Here is a 19,365-nt window from a genome sequence, read left to right on the forward strand (position 1 = left end):
GAAAAACAAAACAAAACAAAATGCCTAGGGTAGGTAGGACTACATTGCTTTATATTTTATTATTCTACTTGATAGTACGGTCTTTAATTTCTTCTATTTACTTTCTTTAAATAATATTTCTTTGACAAAATGTATTTGTTAAACATACTCTCTAGGTTATTTTATCTCTATCACATTAACTGCAAACACCTTTAGAGTAGTATCTTCTGGCTTCTCAAACAGTTTACTGGAAAACAAAGTTTCTGATAACTTAGTTGCTGATTTTTGCTTAAGTAGGTATAGTTCTTGAAGATGCATCAACTAATTACTATGATTTTTGTGTTTTAGCTGATAGCACTGGGGTTCAGGATGGTTTCCTGGCTGTGTGTTCTAAGATTGGAGGACTGAAAGATCATATTTTTTATTAGTATTTTGTCATGTGGCAAGTGCCTAATACACAGTGTAAATTTAACAGTGATGTCGTTTTCGTTCCTTTAGAGCTCTAAAAACAATTGATGAGCTAGCCTTCAAAATAGACCTGAATAGCACACCACGCGTGAATATTGCGACACAGAATTTGGCTCTCGGAGTATCATCCCTGATGCCAGGGACAGATGCACCTTCAAATTTTAGCATTGGCCTTCCAAGCAATAATGAATCCTATTTCCAGGTAACAAACCCGTGTTTGTTTTCCTTTAAACTAATTATTGACACAGAGAACAAACTTATTGATTTTTTAAAATTAGATAACCTCAAGGAAGTCTTGACCCAGGAGATGGTAGACAGATCTGAACATTGGCTACAATGACATCCACATCCATAGGAAAAGTAGATGTGTAGAGGGCGTATGATTCATAGCCAGTATGATGAATGGTACCCTCTAAAGGAGGGGAGACAAAGATAGATGCTAGCATATGGGTAGAGACCACCATACTGGAAGTATGGTTTGGGAACCAGTTGAAAGAGAGAAAAGTCTTCCTAAAGAACTTCACGTGGCTGGGCTACCAAGTGAGCTCCAGGAAAGGCGCAAAGCTACACAGAGAAACCCTGTCTCGAAAATCAAAAAAAAAAAAAAAAAAAAGAACTTCACGTGGGAAGAGACAAGGGAGAAGCTGTCTCCATGCCACTGCTTCTAAAAATAGAGTTCAATGTCCCAGGGAAGACATGTCAAGAACAATTCTGGGCCTTGCCCTCAGAGCCCCTAAGATGACAGGTTCTATATAGGGCCCTGACATGCCCAGCTTAATCACATGCTCAGATATGGCTGATACTGCTGATCTGAGGTTTGTGTGGTACAGAGCCACCATGTAGAGGCTGGGCAGTGGCGGGCAGCAGATGAGGCTGGACGCATCATCTGGGGGTCTCCTAATCCTCTTGACTATGTTAAAGTCACAGTTTATCCAGTCATTTCAAGTTTCTGCTATGTTCCTGGCACTGTTAGCAAGCAGAGAAAACACAATGAATACAGCACCATCCCTGGCCTGGGAAAGTACCTGTGGAACAGAGCTTGTTTCTTTTTCAGCTCTCCAAGTAGATCACATTGAAAACAGAAAAGGTCTAGTCATGAGATACAACCAAGACATTTGTTCTCTTTAGGGGATTGGGTGGGGGGCATTAGGGGTCTTCATATTTAAACAGTGTGAGCTCCATTGGTCCCAGCTTCACGTTATGTATAGGAAATCTCTATGCCCTGAGTTATAGTTTCAAGAAAAAAATGTATCTGAGGGTGTTCATAGTACTGGCTGTTTTTCAGTCTGTAGTCCATAAATTAGCCAGGGAGTGGGGAGGGGGTTGTCAATCAAGGCTGAGGCATACATACTGTGTAATTCCTCCATTTAAAGTATGTTACTCTGCTTGTCTCATTTCAAATGAAGGCCATGACATCAAAATACAACAAAAGCAGCTGTTGCCCTTTGCAAAGGGGACTGACCTTTGCTGTTCAACAAGTATGCCTACACCCATAGTAACTGCTTTCTCATGAGGTGTATGTAGAAAACATCAAAATCTGACACCTTTAAGTCCTGCCCTCCTTGATGAAACTGTTAATTGGTCTCTAGAATTGTCAGTGTGCTCTAAAAATCAAGGTATTCTTGTGTGAAGGGACTTATCCAGGAATTCCAGACTTCTGTGAAGGTCAAGGGCAGCCCTGGTTCTGGCTAATATGGTCCTTTCAGATGTTATCGCATTTAACTCCACCTGAGGACTGTCTTCCTATGGCCCTCATGATGATTTTTCTACTGACATATTTGTGTATGGCAGATGGACTTTGAGAATGGACAGGCAGATCCTTTGGCATCTGTGATTTTGCCTCCAAACTTGCTTGAGAATTTAAGTCAAGAAGATTCTGCATTAGTCAGAAGAGCACAGTTTACTTTCTTCAACAAAACAGGACTTTTCCAGGTGAGAACTCATTAACTTTTTCCCAATTTCTAATGAAGTGTCTTTGTTCAAAGGCTAAAATTTTCAGACTCTTTTGAAATACACCAGCAATTACATAAAAATGAATCTACTATATTTTCAAAATTAAAAAATAATGTAAATGTTAAAATATGCTATTTTAAATAACATCCCTTCTAACAGTATTTACTTACTTGAGTTTTAAAAATAAAAGTCAGGCTAAGACTTGTATTATATAATGAGAAACTGAATTAGTTATGATGCTACTATTTATTGTTTGTTAATCCTTTTGTTCTCCAGCCCTTGAGACCTCTAGAGTTAAGCATTTGTGCACCAAAGGAAAGGATTTGTTTTAACTCAGCAGGAAGCACCTTTTACATAATGAGCAGCATTCTTGGCTTTAATCATTTTTCCCATTAGTATTTCAAATGACCTTTGGCATTCTCATATCCGCAGAGTACGGTGGCATTGTGCTGAGCACATATTATCATTTTTATTGGCATCAGCTCAAATACTAAGATGATCCACTGCCAGAAAACATGAATGACCCTTGGTTGCCTTTATGAGGACAGCCCTGTCTAGAGCATTTTGCTGGACCCTTTCCTCAAATGAAGAGTTACCAGTTAAATTCAAGATAGCAGTGTTTGTCTAGCTGTGTGCCCTGTGCAGGAGAGCATTTTGTGTCTTGATTATAAAATAGAATATTATCTAGCTATTAAACTAAATGAAATTTGCAGGTAAATGGATGAAGCTAGAAATACTCATCTTGAGTGAGTATTTGACCATATGACCATATGACCATATGAATCACTCAGTTATAAGAAAAGAAAATTGCTGGGCCTGTTGCCACACTTCTATAATCCCAGCACTTGGAAGAAAGGGGAAAGAAAAGGAGAGAGAGAGATAAAAAAGATAGATAAAAAGATAGAGAGTTATAATGAGAGAGATAGTGGATGGATGGATGGATGGATGGATGGATGGATGGATGGATGGATGGATGGATGGATAAATGGATTGATTGATAGATGACAAAGGGGATGAATATGGTGAACTATAACTTCAAAACTTAAAAAATGTTATCTACAAATGTTTTAGGAACAGGCTTTGTAAAATATTCATGTATAATACAAATGAAAGTTAGACTTTTATACAAGCTTTGAGTTAGGAACCAGCTTGACTTCTCCATGCGTGATGAGATATGTGTTGTCTTCAGCAATAGGGCCTGACCATCAGCTTTTGGAGAGCAATCAATAGACTTGACAGTAGCCTGTGGTGCTTGGAGTGTCCAAGGGGTCCCTTTGACTAATGACTCACTCAGTTCCTAGAACTGGAGATTTTTACTTGGTGGCGTTAAATGTCTAATTGGAGTTTTGTCTTCCCTATTATTTTGTGACTCCATTTAGATTCCTTTCATATATGTATATGTTGTAAGCTACTATGGTAGTACATTTTTTTATTTTTAAAAGTAAACTTACAGAAAAGTAAAAAATAAGCAAACAAAAACCAGTAAAGATACTGTGGTCTTTCTCCCCATACATTAGAGAAGGTAGAGGAATTTTTAATAAGCGATGGTTCTCTCCAATTCAAGTCAACTGTATTGATAATAACAACCATACAAAATTAATCAAATGCTATATTTTCAAATTATAGGAACTTAAGAGACTTTATAATAATTTTAATACAACTGACTTCTAAACTGTGATATAGAGCAATTCATGGTTTGACAAGAAACCCAGATGATAGAGAAACCCAGAGAACTTGTTAGAAAGACAAGCTAGCGCTCTAAGTCTTTGGCCACACAGACTCAGGAACATTTCTGGCCACCTAATTCTGTGCGAAATCTGCAGCTGCTGTCAAGTCCAAAAGAATAGAAGGCAGAAGTTCTGGGTGGGACTTCAATCCAATAGAATTACATTTAGGTTTAAGCTGGTAAACATGTCAGGCTGTTGGCATGGGTGTGAATGATGAATTGCTCCTTAATTTTTAAAATGTAAATAACTTCATCTGTTTTCTAGAGTCGGGAAATGATCTAATTGTTTCACAGCTTTTTATGAGTTTGCATGATTTATGAGTCCTAATTGTTTCAGTTGTCAATTGGCTGACATCAATCATAGTGATGGAGAATGGGGTATGAACATTCCCTTATAACACTGGTTCGTGCTGTCCCCTCAATATATTTATTATAATAAGGGAAATAGCATAGACCCTTCAGGAAAGCCAGCGATTGGAAGTTATAAACAGGATGTTCTAGAATTGAAGATCTTAAGTGTAAAAGTTGCTGACGGTTTGCTTATTTTGGAGCCCAAAAGTGTGTACTTATGACTAATGCACGCGATTTGTTCTTTTCTTTAAAAGGATGTTGGATCTCAAAGAAAAATCCTAGTGAGTTATGTGATGGCATGCAGCATTGGAAACATTACTATCCAAAATCTGAAAGATCCAGTTCAAATCAAAATCAAACATACCAGAACTCAGGTAAGAAGATGCCAGAGAGTGGTTGAAGAGTACACACTGTCTCAGAACTGTACAAAATAAAGAGTAACCAACACATTTTATCAGGGGCAACCTCCACCCTCGACAAGGGAGATGTGCTGATCAGGCTAGGAGCAGTATATAGGCACAATGATTGGCAGCAGCCACCGGTGGGTTGGTCCTACCTGGTACCCAAGAATCAGAAGAGAATGGAAGTAACCAAGAGGGCTACTGTTCTTAAGACAGGACTTGAGGATCTTCAGATACAGGGATGCAGGCACAATTTTTGATCAGGGGTTGTGACTGCCTCTTTATGATTTTAAAGTCAATGATAATTGCAGCTGAGAAAGCTTGAGGAGCAACAGAGAGTAGACTTGTTCTTTGAGAGATGTGCAGAAGCTTAAGATAAGCCACGTGTTAGCATTCTTACCTCAGGACGCTCTCTGCCATCCAGTTATGTGCTACAAGGAGATGGGTGTTCATACTCTCCCCTGAAGCTCACAAGCAAGTTTTCTCACTTTTGTAGAACTTCCGGTTCATGTTCTCACAATAGTCAGGCAGGAAGTGAGCAGGCTGGTAAGGGCTGAGGACTGGAATTGAAACGCTGAAGAATCTACTCACCATTGTGATGAACCCTCAGAGACCTCTTTGTTCATCTTTAGCCTCGTTTGCTTCAGCATCCATAAAGGAAGACTTTGGTTTATGGCCCATAGTGAAATACACTTAGCAGGACTTACCATTTTTAGATATATAGCTTCCTTGCATTTTTGTCAACAGATATACCACCTATCTCCACTAGTTTTTTTTTTTTTTGCTGTTGTTCATCTTTTCCAATTGAAACTCTGCCCCCATTAATTAAAACATCAATTCTCTGTTCTTACCTTCCAGAAATCTCTTGTAACCTCCATTCATTATATCTTCTTGTAGTACTAATTTGATTCTAACAATCACCTCAGAGAACCAGACAGTAACTGTTCTTCAGAAGTGACTTATTTTATTCAGCAGAAAGTCTCCAGGATCCATCTGTGTGGTAGCAAATGCCTGGCATGCCTTTCTTAAAGGACTGGTTGATATTCCATTGTGGGAACATAACAGATTTTCTCCATTTATCCATTGATGCTCACTTGGGCTGGTTCTATTTTGTCTACTTTTTGTGAATAATGTAATCTGGCTATGGGCATACGACTGTCTCTTGAGGCCCTGAATTTAGGCGTATAGAGAGTTTTGAAGATGTTATGAACATTAAGTTATAAAAATCTTTGCTAGACATGAAGAATAATAGTAGTTCCAGCATTTTACAATGGAATAGAGAGTGATGACCTGCAAAAAAAGTGAATGTAATTCTTCCCGGGCATCCTTGCTGATTTTCATTTGAAGTCTTTAGGAGAGGAGGTTCATCTAGGCTGCTGATCTTCTTAGGTGGTACTGACATGTCTGGTACTGATCAGTAACTTTATGAAGCCCTTGACATATTTATTCTCTCATCACATTTCAGTTGTGATTTTTTAAACAGTTTAAAATGCAATTTTTCATGTTTATTCTTATGTTAATACAGGAAGTATATCGTCCCATCTGTGCCTTCTGGGATCTGAACAAAAATAGTAAGTTGTAAAATACTGGGGGATTTAATATAGATTAACAGAATTTCAAGCGTGGTCAAGCATTCCCAGTGCCTCTACCCCCATTTCACCCCACACCACAACTTAAGGGCGACTGAGCTTCAAACTATGGTTTAGATAGCTTTGGAAATCAATTCTCACTTTTAAAATAATGTTTGTCACTGCAAAAAAAAATGTATTTGACCCATAGTTTGAATGAGTCGACCACTTCCATTTTAGGTATTTGTGCAATGTGGCATATATTTTTATTACAGCCACTTTCAGTTAAACATAGGCTCAAGCTCATTCCTTTATATATCTGATGAGATAATTTGACATTCACAAGGCATAAAAATTATGAGGTGGGTGAAAGAGCCTACCAAGGGAAGGTGAATGCAGGAGCAATTATAAAGAACACAGATTACTTGAAGAAAAAATGACCTCTAAAATGACATTGAGCAATCAAAACAGGGAGGAACGTGTAAGGAATCAAGAAATCACCAGATAGAGAGTATAGAAATAAATAAGGGGATGTACAAAAGGAAGCCTCAGATGTTCATCCTAAAGAGTCCTTTTCCTTTTAAATTCCTCAATGCCATGTTGCTACTAAAGCCATTCTCGTTCAATGCTAATAAAGGTATTGTCATGTGGCAAGAGTCAGTAAGTAATATGGGTTAGCTTAAAATGTAAGAGCTTGTTAGTAATAAGCCTGAGCTATTGACCGAGCATTTATAAGTAATCTTAAGTCTCCTTATTGGTTATTTGGGAGCAGATGGTTGGGACAAGAAAACTCCACCCACATATTGGCTACTTTGCCTATGAAAAATACAGTTCAGTGGTCCCTAAATCTCTTCTTGTCAGTTCTTATGTTTTAGTTGCATACTTATTGAGATCCTGATTGACTTGTATACTTGGTCAAAAGTATTATCTTGTGCCTATAAATATTAAAATAAATGGACAAATACAATGCCAAAAAAGTCAGGTAAGGTGTGTTCAAGACATTTGCCCTCGTCTTCATAATGATGACCACTGTGTACATTACAGAATGTTCGAAGAAAGCTGACCTCCTTTCCTCATACGTCTTCACAAAAAGTTAACCTGATCCTCAAGAGGAAAAATGTGTTGGTCTTCAGAGAGCTCATTAGCACATAACATTTGAGAAGGAGTCTTAGTTTTTATAGAAGTTTATTTCAAACTTTGTAAAAAATTCAATTTGAGCATCTTCAGAAACTCTGAGGCAATTCTGTATTACACAGTTTGAAACCTCTGTCTGGATGATTCTGAAAGATCGATCAAGGATTCCAGGAGCCTAAATCATTCTACATCTTGGTTGCTACAAGAATGATGCCCATATTACAGAATAGCTCTTTGAGGCAGAAGGACGTGTCCCTTGCAGAGGATACTGAGCTGCTGCTGTTCTTTACTTGTTGTTTCTTCCTGCAGAAAGTTTTGGAGGATGGAACACCTCAGGATGTGTTGCCCACTCGGATTCAGATGCTGGTGAGACCATCTGCCTGTGTAGCCACTTTACTCACTTTGGAGTCCTCATGGTAAGGGAAGTTTCTTGGCTCATTTTGACACATTATAATTTTAGAAGACACACTTCTTTTGTATGAACCCAACTTTTTAAAGATTATATGTCTTAGAAATTGTTTCCTAATCAATTTGTACCCAAGACCTTGAGTCTTAAAGAAGCATCCACTTAGCAGAAGTCATGTATTTACATCAAGTGACAGCATCATACAAAATAACTCTATCTTATTTTCCTTGTTGCATTAACAGTGATGAGAAATAATTTCAGAACAACAACACAAAAAAGTCCTCATGAACCCCTTTAGTTAAGGGAGAAAGAGTAGGTGAGACAAAAGGAAAGAATGAAAGAAAAAGAAAGCATTGGGTGTTCCTATCATGAAACAGAACTGTGCCTAGTCTGATCAAGAGTTTTCTTCCTTATGTGTTATTTAATATGCTCAAATACCAGCTGATATTGTGTCTTGCACCAAGTGATTTCTCCCCTGAAGAGGACAGTCTGTTAGGACAGCTAGTAATTAGAGTGAGTAACTTCAGTCCTGCATGAAAGATGATCTCTTGAGGTTTCTCTCACTTTGGGGATTTCATGTAACCTGTTGTATTTCTCCTTTCTCTTATCCTTAAAATAAATCTACCTAGCCACCATACTCAAGAGTTTGCATAAAAATTTAGAGCAAATCAGTGTTTTGTTTTATCCCATTCAGTTTGGAAGACTCATTTTACTTCTGAGGGTGTGTTGGAACTCATCCACGAGTGAGTCAGTAACATTTATCTGGTACACTTGTGTTGTGGAAGAACCCATCCAGCACACAGAACATCTAGAATGTACCATAGCCATTGTTTTGACAAGGGTTCTATGAAGGGATCAACCACACCTGCTTTTTCATAGGAGAAGGGAGTAATGGGAATTGGGGTGATTCAGGTTTTCCAGTTGGAATCCCAAACATGAGGTTGTATTCATCTCCCCTCAATCTTATGGCCTTCTTCCTGTGAGGTCTGGGAGGAAGCAATGAGCAACTGTGGCTACAGTGTTTGGCCCATGAACTACTTTTCCTATGCAAATGACCATTGTCATACAAAATTACCACTCTGCAAGTTGTAAATTTCCTGACAACCTGGGATACACACACTCTGGGCAAGAAGAACCAGTCATTGACAAAGGTGATAAATTACACAAAGTAACTTTGTCGTGCTCTCAAAATATGTTTCCCCCCCAGGAGATTAAAATGAACAACTAAACTCTAATGTGTTTTCCCTTTGCATTTTAAACAGAAATTAATATTTCCTCTAATTTTTTCTTTTCTTTAAAAATGACCAAAGGTATTCTTCAGAACATGCTTATCTTGCCTATTAGTCATTCAGATATGGGCTTAACGTACTTATTTTACTTAATTTAATATGAGATATAATTTAGCTTAATTAACCCAGGTATTTCAGCAGTGTGCATGTATGTTTGAAAAATGGTTGTGAGTTTTACTCCTGATAAATAGATGCTAGTAAGAAATTGACTTCTCCAAGGTAATTTATATGCAGCCAGATGCTACCTGCACATTACTCTGATAGCCAGTTTTACTACATGTTATTTAAATTTTATTATGGGTTTATAAATGCACATTGTGCTTTCTGTTGCTGAGTAAAAAGTTAAGTTTACATGTGTGGAAATTTTCGTATTAGTGAATTACTACACTTTCCTTTTTGGCCTCTTTTGTAAGATTATAAACTGCTGGAAGAAACACTTTATATTCATCCTTTCTGGCAATGTGTCTGTATCCTTTTGGCTCTTCCAAATCATCAACCCTTGAGTCATAGTTTTTTTCTTCTAGATTTACAAATTCTTTGTTCACTTGTATAACATTGTCTCAGAGTCTGAAACTTCCCATGACATACAAACATATCTTTTAATCAGTAAATGCGAAAAATGTTTAATGCCCTTTCCTACATTTCTCTGTAATAAAAGTGACTCTCCTGTGATTTTACATACTTCTATCTTCATGTTGGCTGGCTTAGAAGGATAAAATTGTCTTGTATCATTCTCAGAAAGCACCACATGATAGGAGAATTATGTGAGAATTGCTATCAGTTTGTAAAATGACTTCATTTTTTTCTTAAATTCTTCATTGAGTTACCAGCCATTTGTCTTACCTAGATGGAAATAGTGCTTTGAAGAGCTCGTCGTGCTTGGTGATCCTTCAAAGCTCCTAATTTCTCTACTCTAGCTGATCCTGCAGTGAGTGTCCCAGATGGGCGCCTCTCTGTAGTCTGCTGGCACTGACCTGAGTTTCATCCCATGTGCCATGGGCACATATCTTCCTGTGTTTTGAGGGACTCCTGGGCTGTTGAGGAAGGAGAAGGCTTTTCCTGGCTCAGAGCACCCAACTCTGCTGATTTCTGCCAATGTACAATTTGCCAATGCCTTGAAACTACTGCACACATGAAGTGTTAATTTAATTAATCTTTATCAATAAAAAATCAGAAGTCAGATATTGAAGTATGAACCTGAAAGATCAGAGAACAGGGAGCAGCTACAGTCATTTCCTACCTCTCCAGTTCCCTTTACCAAAAGGGCCGAGATTCTCTCTCTGCCTTACCTTACCACTTTGTGTCTCCTCTCTCTACAGTCCTCCAAACCTCTATGGTTAGCTAGTGGCTAGCTCTGCCCTCTGACTCCAAGCAAGCTTTATTTGTAGAACACAATCAAAATATTACACAACACACATGCTACTGCATTAGTTGTATCTAGAACTGTCTCCTGTTTGTTCATTTCACACACACACACAAACACACACACACACACACACACACACACACACACACACAGACTGCTTCTATAGGAATGTGGGAGAGTAGCAGTTTTCATGACATTTGATAAAAATTAAAAGAAGCTGACATATAGAAAGAAAAACTTGCTTTTGCCATAAGATTGAAATATTTAAACTATATGTTCAGCAAATCTCTTCCTTCATTTTTAAACACCTGTACATTGGAAGTAATTTCATCTCACACCAGGACAGGTTAGTGGTCTTACCTCAGCTTTTGTCCCTACCTAATCCTCCAGTTAAGGAGGGAAAGGAAGTCCAGAGTTTTCAGGTTCACTTAATCATGTGGAATTAGTGCTTCATGTTCATCCATGTTGGTGTCTTCACATTCTGCACAACTCCTGACCCTTTAAATTATATCCATCCACATCTATAAAGACTAAAAATGCTAGATCCCAACACACATGTGGCTTTACTTTTATGAAAAATAAAATACAAACCAACCCTACCAAACACATGCCAGGCTTTGAAATGACCATAGAAATCTCAAGACCACCTACAGCAACTTCTGGCTGTCCTTGGCTTAGCGCCTCTCACCTAGCAAACCGTTTAGGGGCCTAGGGATTGGCCATGTTTGCATAGTGGCCTCCATTCATACCCATGCTCCTATCCTTGCAGAAACAGGTGTGACTGTTGACTTATTATACAAGACAATTGTGCCCTCTACCATTTCTATTGGGGCCTCCCATGGTTTCATTCTTTATCTTACACTAGGCTACCAAGAGCTTAGACGAGGAGGTACTGATTTAAAACAGTGTGCACCTACTTCTGCAATAATGAATGCTTCATTTGTCTTTCTTGGATCGGTCCACAAGAGTGCAGCAAGTGGTTATGTCAATGTTGGTGGACATTGTTGTTTTTAGGCCCCAAGATTGAGCTGCTCTAATGTTAACTGTGAACTTTCTAGCAACATAAAGCACCACTGTCATGGAAGAGGAATAATACTTACAGCTGCTTCCCTTGTTTTGTTAGGATCTTCCAAGGAGTGCCTCACAAATAGATGGAAGAAACACAAAAGTCCTCACTTTCATCACCTATATTGGGTGTGGAATATCTGCTATTTTCTCAGCAGCAACTCTCCTAACATATGTTGCTTTTGAGTAAGTATATTTCCATCTGCCAAGCCCAGGGATAGCAACTGCGAATGTAAGCATGAAAATTGTCTCAGCTTTAAAAAATAATTTTACAGTTTATGAATCATGTCGGTGTCTCGCTTTTAATCCTCATGTTTCTTATAAGATCATGCAACATGAATTTTCCAGGTATAGAATTTTAGTTTCTAATTACTATATCTCTACTTGTAAAATGGATTCAAGTCTGTGAGAGATTATTGAGACTTATGTAAATAAAAATGACATGAAATACTTGCTACATTGTAAAAGGTAAAGATTTTTTGCTTCATGAATTGTATACAAGCATTCTTGAAACAGGAAATGTTTTCAAAAGGGATATCTGACTCATAAAAAAATCAAGAGCATCAAACAATTCTAGGGAAATTACTTTTTAAATAAAAGTGTCAGGGCTAGAGGAAGAGCTCAGCGGCAAAGATCACTGGCTACTCTGGCAGAAGGACCTGAGTTTGGATCCAGTTGCTCTCATCAGGCCACTCATGACCATCTGTAACTTCAGTTCCACGGGCTTTAATGCCCTTTTCAGGATTTTGTGGGCATCCATGTGAAGGTACACACACACACACACACACACACACACACACACACACACACAGGCATACACACATGAACCAGCACATAATTTAGTTGATTAAATATGTAATTCTTGTATCTGAAAAAAAAATCCTAAACTTAAAAAAAAAAATGTGAGTGCGGTGGCTCATGGCTTTAATCCCAACATTCAAAAGGTTCAAACAGGAGCATTTCCATGAGATAAAGGATAGCCTGGGCTACATAGTGAGTTATAAGGCACCCTGAGCTGCAGTAGAAAACCCTGTCTCAAAAACAGAGCAATAAATAAATAAATACAAACTCTGTATAAATAAGTCGAGAATTTTGGAAACAGTTTTGAAATGGAAATCACATTGAAAAACTCTTCGTAGCCTTGCAAATACTAATGAACATCTTCGCTCCTCCACACGGTGGGGCCATGTCTTCTATATGGAAGTACCTACTACCAAGAGTGGTAGGAAACTGGAACTGACCCCTGCTTTTTAAAACAATGGTGTGCAGTGTTACTCCTTGCATACGTTCCTCTTCTCCGTCCTTAGGAAACTGCGCAGGGACTATCCCTCCAAAATCCTGATGAACCTGAGCTCAGCCCTGCTTTTCCTGAATCTCATCTTCCTCCTGGACGGCTGGATCACGTCCTTTGATGTGGCTGGCCTCTGTACGGCTGTGGCTGCCCTACTGCACTTCTTCCTCCTGGCGACCTTCACCTGGATGGGGCTGGAGGCCATCCACATGTACATTGCTCTTGTCAAAGTGTTTAACACTTACATCCACCGGTATATTCTCAAATTCTGCATCATTGGCTGGGGTAAGCCTCCCTCAAACATCCTTCCTCATGCATCGTACTCTAAGATCCTTAGGAAAACTGTGATTAATAACATGTATCAGATAAGAAAATCCCGAGAAAGGGACATCCTCTGTTCCCCAGCACTGTCAATTTGTGAAATTGTCACCGGTACTCACTGAAAGCCTTAGCTCCGAAGTCACCACTAACTCATTTCCTGAACCCTGTGAAAGCCCACCCAGGGCTAAGGAAGCAACTGACAGCCCATTATGCTTCCAAATATAGTAGCCAGCTAAACGCCAAGCTCTACTCATCCCTGTTGTGGAAGCCAGAAAAAGAGGGCCATTTTCACGTGGGCAACCAAAACATTTACAAAAGTATTGCCTTTAGCTTTTTACCATGGATCCTTGGTCAGATATTCAAAGGCCATTCATATTAGCCTGTGTAGAATCTTTTGGTTGAACAACTTTCTTTATCTGGGTTTTGTGTCAAGGTAGGCATCTTAAAGCTCAATCTCATACCTTTCTCACATGGAAATATTCAAGGCTGAGCCATCCCTTAGTTTTCCACATTCCCCCACCCCCTCTATGAGAACAATCAAAGGCTCTCTTGGGGAGCTGAGGAGGCATAAACTGGTTAAATGAAGTAGACATGGGAGTACTGCTGATTCTCTGAAGAGAAAAGAAAAGACGTCACACACTCGCTGTTGACCCCAACTTTTCTGAAAGGCTTTGTTTCATATATTTTTTTTTAAAAAAAAAAGGGTAAAAGTGACTGCATTCACCTTATCTTTCTGAACTCTGGTGGCCCAGTGTAGCATCATTTATACAACCACACTGACTGGTGCTGCATTCCATCTGGGTCTAGATCTCCAGTGAGAATCACTAGACCCAGAAGAAGACGAAAGCATCATTAAAGAGTACGTTTTAACTATTGCCACTTAGAGTCATATGTTCCACACTAAGGAGGGAATTCTGTTGTTGGTTTTAACCAACCAACTTAGCCATTCTAAGAAAATTGAGTCTCTGTTGTAAAGGGTTTTCTTTTTCCTACTTCCTTAACAGTATCAGTCCCATGAGGCAGTCCCAGAGTCTTCAGGAGATCTCTCAATACCATGGTCTTTTTTTTATAACAGGTCTGCCTGCCTTGGTGGTGTCAATTATTCTGGCGAGCAGAAAACAAAATGAAGTCTATGGAAAAGAAAGTTATGGGAAAGAGCAGGATGATGAATTGTGAGTAATGCACATTTGCGGGAGATCATGATGGGATATGTACTTTGTTCATAAAGTTTAATATAAGTTTGCATGGTGACAATAATGCTCCAATTTCAAAGGTTTTAGTTCACCTGTGAGAATCTGTCAGGGGTCCTTCTTCCATAGTTTAGTCATTTCAATGCTCAGAGCTGCCTTCCTTTATTTTAATAACACTGTGCTTTATGGTCTAGAGCATTCAGACACCTGAGATGTGCTCTTCTGAACTTAGAAGACTTATTCAATTTGAGGAGATTCTGTACTTTTCTTGCCTCCTTCAACCCATACATATCAGCAATAGCAGAAGTCACCCAATGCTAATATGAGTGTTTTGCAGAACACAGGAATATCCATGAGTTCTTGGGAGAAACTTTCCTTCACAAGTTGAGGTTATTGAGATTAAGGTCATTATATTATTTAAGCAATTAACTCTCATGCACCTCATCGACCATATTGTGAATCATCAGTATCTATTGATTTGAAGGATTACTGATTGGTTGATGAACATTTTTTATTATGCGAGACTCAGATATATCATGTCTGTGTAAACTTTGGAGATAGATAACATGTCTATACCTGATCACTTCTCACCCTTCATGGCCTTCCCTTCCTTGTGTTTCTGAAGCAGCATTATGAAACCCTAACAAGTGGGACCTGTAACAAGAATTGCAGGATCTTTGGGAGACTTCGTGTTTAAAGGAAATCTAGTGCCACAGACATGCACTGTTATTTAGGGGATCCTTATAAGAAACACTAAATCTTAAACTAAATCAGTTTTAAATGAATGACTAGGAAATATATCTTACGCAGTTGTCATGGGATTTTGAAGCTCTGTTTAAGGTTGTGCTGTCACGCAATCTCATTTAGTGAGCATTTATGGTATGCTAGAAACCATGTTGAGCTCTAAGATCCAAGGATGTTCAAGAAAGCATTTACCTCAGTAGCCAGAATAAGGACAATTCATTTGAAGATGAATTTAATTTCCTGAAATCATTGAATTTTTTAGGTACTTAAGAATTTCCATAGTCTACAGAAACATTGGGACACCTGCAAATTCAATTGCTTTTCAACTTTACCCATGTCAGACTTTGTAACACAGAACAGTTAGAAGTTTTCTTCCATCTATTATCTGATATATTTCTGAAAATCAAATGTATTCTTCTTAATGAAGATGTGTTATAATTTACCTATGCCTTATAGTTGTGTGCAAGAAACATCTATTCACAAATCTTTTAATTTCATAATGTCTTGTTCCAACTAGAACAGTTATATAAATAATAATTGCTGTGTATCCTGAATCCTTAATTCAATGAGACAAAGTATTAATTTGCTAATCATAGATGACAAGGAACTAGGGACATAGGTGACCACTAGCATTTATGTTGTAGCTAAAACTCACCAGGGCCAACATCTCAGCAATTCTCCTGCCTTCTTTCACATGAACATAAGCAGACAGCTGTAATACCATAGCTCTCACACAAATCTCTTAGCAAACTTCTGCTTCCATGTTATTTCTTGGAATGATGTCAACACAGCCACTCCTTGACAGGAAAGGACAGCAAAACTAAATGCTGAAAATCCCCATTGTTAGAGAAAGGACACACAAAAGAAAGAAGGTCAGATGTGGCTTAGAACCAGCCAAACAAGCATGTGCTCATACCAATCAGAATTCAACAAGCAACCTCCTTTGCTTTTTAATATTGACTTAAATAACGAGATCAAGTCAGCGGCCATCCAAAACCACCCGAACGAAAAACCACCTATGAACAGATCAAAGCAGAAACTCGAGTTCACGGATATGAGCGGGCTTTTCATAGGTGTTTCAGAAAGAACTTAGTAAGCTGTGCAAACCAGGCCAAGGAAAGTCACCAGTAAACAGGGCGGGGTAGGCAAACTCTTTTATCTTGTTCTTGTTTCTGTTCCTTCAAGCTGCTGGATTCAGGATGCCGTGGTGTTTTATGTGAGCTGTGCCGGGTACTTTGGAGTCATGTTCTTCCTGAATGTTGCCATGTTCATTGTGGTCATGGTACAGATCTGCGGAAGGAATGGGAAGAGAAGCAACCGGACCCTGAGAGAAGAGGTTTTAAGGAACCTGCGCAGTGTGGTCAGCCTGACCTTCCTGCTGGGCATGACGTGGGGTTTTGCTTTCTTTGCCTGGGGACCCTTAAATATCCCTTTCATGTACCTCTTCTCCATCTTCAATTCTTTACAAGGTAAGATAAATGGTGCCCAGGCAGTGGCTGCTTTCTAAATTGATCATATTTGCAAACACCTTCCCTTTGGACAGAACAGGTCCAGTTTCTATTACTACTCTAGGTGCGTAATTCAGGCACAAATGGTCATTCATGAAAAAAGCTCTAGGGTAGGTAAAGAGGTAGAACATTAGCTGAGTTAGTTGACTTTTCTTCCTTTAGTAATATACTCCAGGCACGTTAAAACAGTGCGTGGTAGACAGTCGGCATTTAGTAAATAAGCATGATGCAAAGGAGTATGGAGCAGGGTGAAGTGACAGCTGAGAGCCTAACCTGAAGTTTCAGGGGCACAGTCAACAGTTGTCTTCTTTCTAGTTCAGGCTGCTGCTGCTGCTGCTGCTGCTGCCCTTCACACAAACTGTGTAGGTTTCCCATGCATGGACAGAGCAGTTCACCTTACCTCCTAAGCAACTCGGGTTTAAAAATGAAATTCAACTCTGATTCAGAAAGTTGTCTTTTTATGAGATACAGAAATTAATTCAACCTATCAAACATGTGTGCTCTGTTTTGGAGAAAATATAATATATATATCAATGAGAGAGACGGAGAGAAATGGTCTGACTATGTAGCCCTAGCTAGTCTGGAACTTGCTATATAGACCAAAGGCTAGCCTCTACCTCACAGAGATCCACCTGCCTCTGCCTAATGCACCACCATACCTGGCCATACAACCATAAGTTTGATTCCATGACACACTTTCTAGTGTCCTCTAAATGAACTTATATCAGTTATATCTTGAAAATTAAATGCCATCCTTTGTTTTGTGGTGCTGAAGGTTAAACCTAGGGCCTCACACATGTTAGGCCTCTGAACCACCTTCCAAGTCTTCTGATTACATTCTTTAAGATACCAGCCATTCTCCATCTTTATGACAAAACTCTTTTGTGTACTGAAGCACCATGAGCGCAACACATCCTAAGAAATTAAATGGCACAGTCTGGAATATCCACCCCCTTCTCTGTGGTGTGTGTGTGTGTGTGTGTGTGTGTGTGTGTGTGTGTGTGTGTGTGTGTGTGTGTGTTTATTTCACTGTGTAGTCTCAGATGGCTTCAAACTCAAAGTCCTGCTTCAGGCCATGAGTACTGAGATTATATGCCTCCAGCACCATGGCCTTCAGAGCCTGGGTTATTTTCAATGAGAACACTATCAATTTTATCAAAGCTACCCTAGTGCTCATACAGTTGTGAATGTGTGGTAGAACAGCTAAATATATCCAAACAAGTCTCAGCTGGGGTAGAAAGCAGGATTATGCTACTCAAAATTCAGTCACCTCACTGGGTGTCCCCTACTGCCATATCTAAGATGTCTGTACTTCTCTGAAGGAAAGTACTACTCAACACCCTGCAACTTCTGCAAGCTTTTGAACTGAACCAATCACCACAAAGTAGATGTTCAGGGACTGTGAAATAAATGAATTTCTTGATGAGGGAAAGGAGAGGCCTCAAGCATGGCCTAGATCCAATCTAAGATGCCTCTGGCATAAATACGCATTAATTAATTCAGCAAATTTATTCAAGCTCATAACAGACAAAAGTATGCAGGCTTGTTATCATGAATATATGAAATAATAAGTCTCAAGAGTATATCCTTAAGTTGGAGCATACGAACACATCTACACAGGAATCCAGCTCAGCCAAGTCAATATTCCTCTATTTAATCTCTTTTAAGATACACTACATATCAGTGCCCAAGTAAATATTGACAAGAGTGTCCACTCGCGTTAGGAATTCCATGGTTTTATACTTCAGGATTGTACATGAAAGGCCCAGTCATCTGCCAGCCCAACCTTGGTTTCACTGTTAGAGTTTCCTGGCAGCGTCAGTACTTCCACAGCACAGCTGTCTGTAAAGCTCCATTTCCATTAATGAGAATTGGGATGCTTTAATTTTCCTAGTATGGGTCTCCTGATGAGAGGGGAAAATGTCAGCTGTCATCAAGTCAGTGTTCTTCATAAATCCCTGACTTTGGGACTGATTTTTAAATCACACATATTTAGAACAATTTTATCCACACCCAATGATAATCAAAACATCCTCTAAACAAAAACTTAAATTGCAAAGACCTTGGTACTAAGGACATGACCCTGTGGACTATTATTTCACCAGCCAGATCATATGAAAACTTTCTGGAATAGTATATAAATTTTTAGTGGCTTTTATTGGTGAACTAGTTTTTACCTTCAACATGATGCTTTACTTTTATGAACTTTATGCTTTATTAGAAGCATGTAGCATCTTGTGTGGTAGTAATCCCAGAGCTCAGAAGGCAGGAAAAGAAGGATAATGAGTTCTAGGTCATTCTGAGTTATATAAAGAGGCTTTATTTATAAAGGGGGAACAAAGTGAGCTCCATAAAGCAATGAAACTGAGAAAATCCTCTTTTTTTCTGAAATGAAGAGGATCAGAAAGAATGATTTGATTGAACTACTGTCTAAACTCTATATGATCCCTTCCCATTTTATATTTCTCCAACACATGGGAAATTTTGACTTTCCTAACAAGTTATAAAGTTTAATTCATACCTGGAACTTGATCCTCCATTTTCTATTTTCAGAAAAAAGACAACAGTATCTATTAGCAGTCGAGTACAACCAGGTCTTCTTATT

At 38.9% G+C, this 19,365-nt stretch overlaps 1 protein-coding gene across 3 annotated transcripts in view; it reads left to right on the top strand.

The window, feature by feature from the left end:
- Positions 1 to 19,365, top strand: part of Adgrg6 (adhesion G protein-coupled receptor G6) — a 131,411-nt gene that overhangs the window by 100,793 nt on the left and 11,253 nt on the right. For all 3 annotated transcript variants that reach the window (XM_015995580.3, XM_015995581.3, XM_015995582.3), the window contains 9 exons: positions 478 to 649; positions 2,239 to 2,379; positions 4,732 to 4,851; positions 6,404 to 6,449; positions 7,890 to 7,996; positions 11,765 to 11,892; positions 13,014 to 13,282; positions 14,394 to 14,490; positions 16,438 to 16,721. In XM_015995580.3, coding sequence (XP_015851066.1) covers positions 478 to 649; positions 2,239 to 2,379; positions 4,732 to 4,851; positions 6,404 to 6,449; positions 7,890 to 7,996; positions 11,765 to 11,892; positions 13,014 to 13,282; positions 14,394 to 14,490; positions 16,438 to 16,721 — 1,364 coding nt within the window. The remainder of the gene's footprint in view (positions 1 to 477; positions 650 to 2,238; positions 2,380 to 4,731; positions 4,852 to 6,403; positions 6,450 to 7,889; positions 7,997 to 11,764; positions 11,893 to 13,013; positions 13,283 to 14,393; positions 14,491 to 16,437; positions 16,722 to 19,365) is intronic.

The sequence above is a fragment of the Peromyscus maniculatus genome, chromosome 16 (assembly GCF_049852395.1).
Source record: "Peromyscus maniculatus bairdii isolate BWxNUB_F1_BW_parent chromosome 16, HU_Pman_BW_mat_3.1, whole genome shotgun sequence".
Taxonomy (NCBI): domain Eukaryota; kingdom Metazoa; phylum Chordata; class Mammalia; order Rodentia; family Cricetidae; genus Peromyscus; species Peromyscus maniculatus.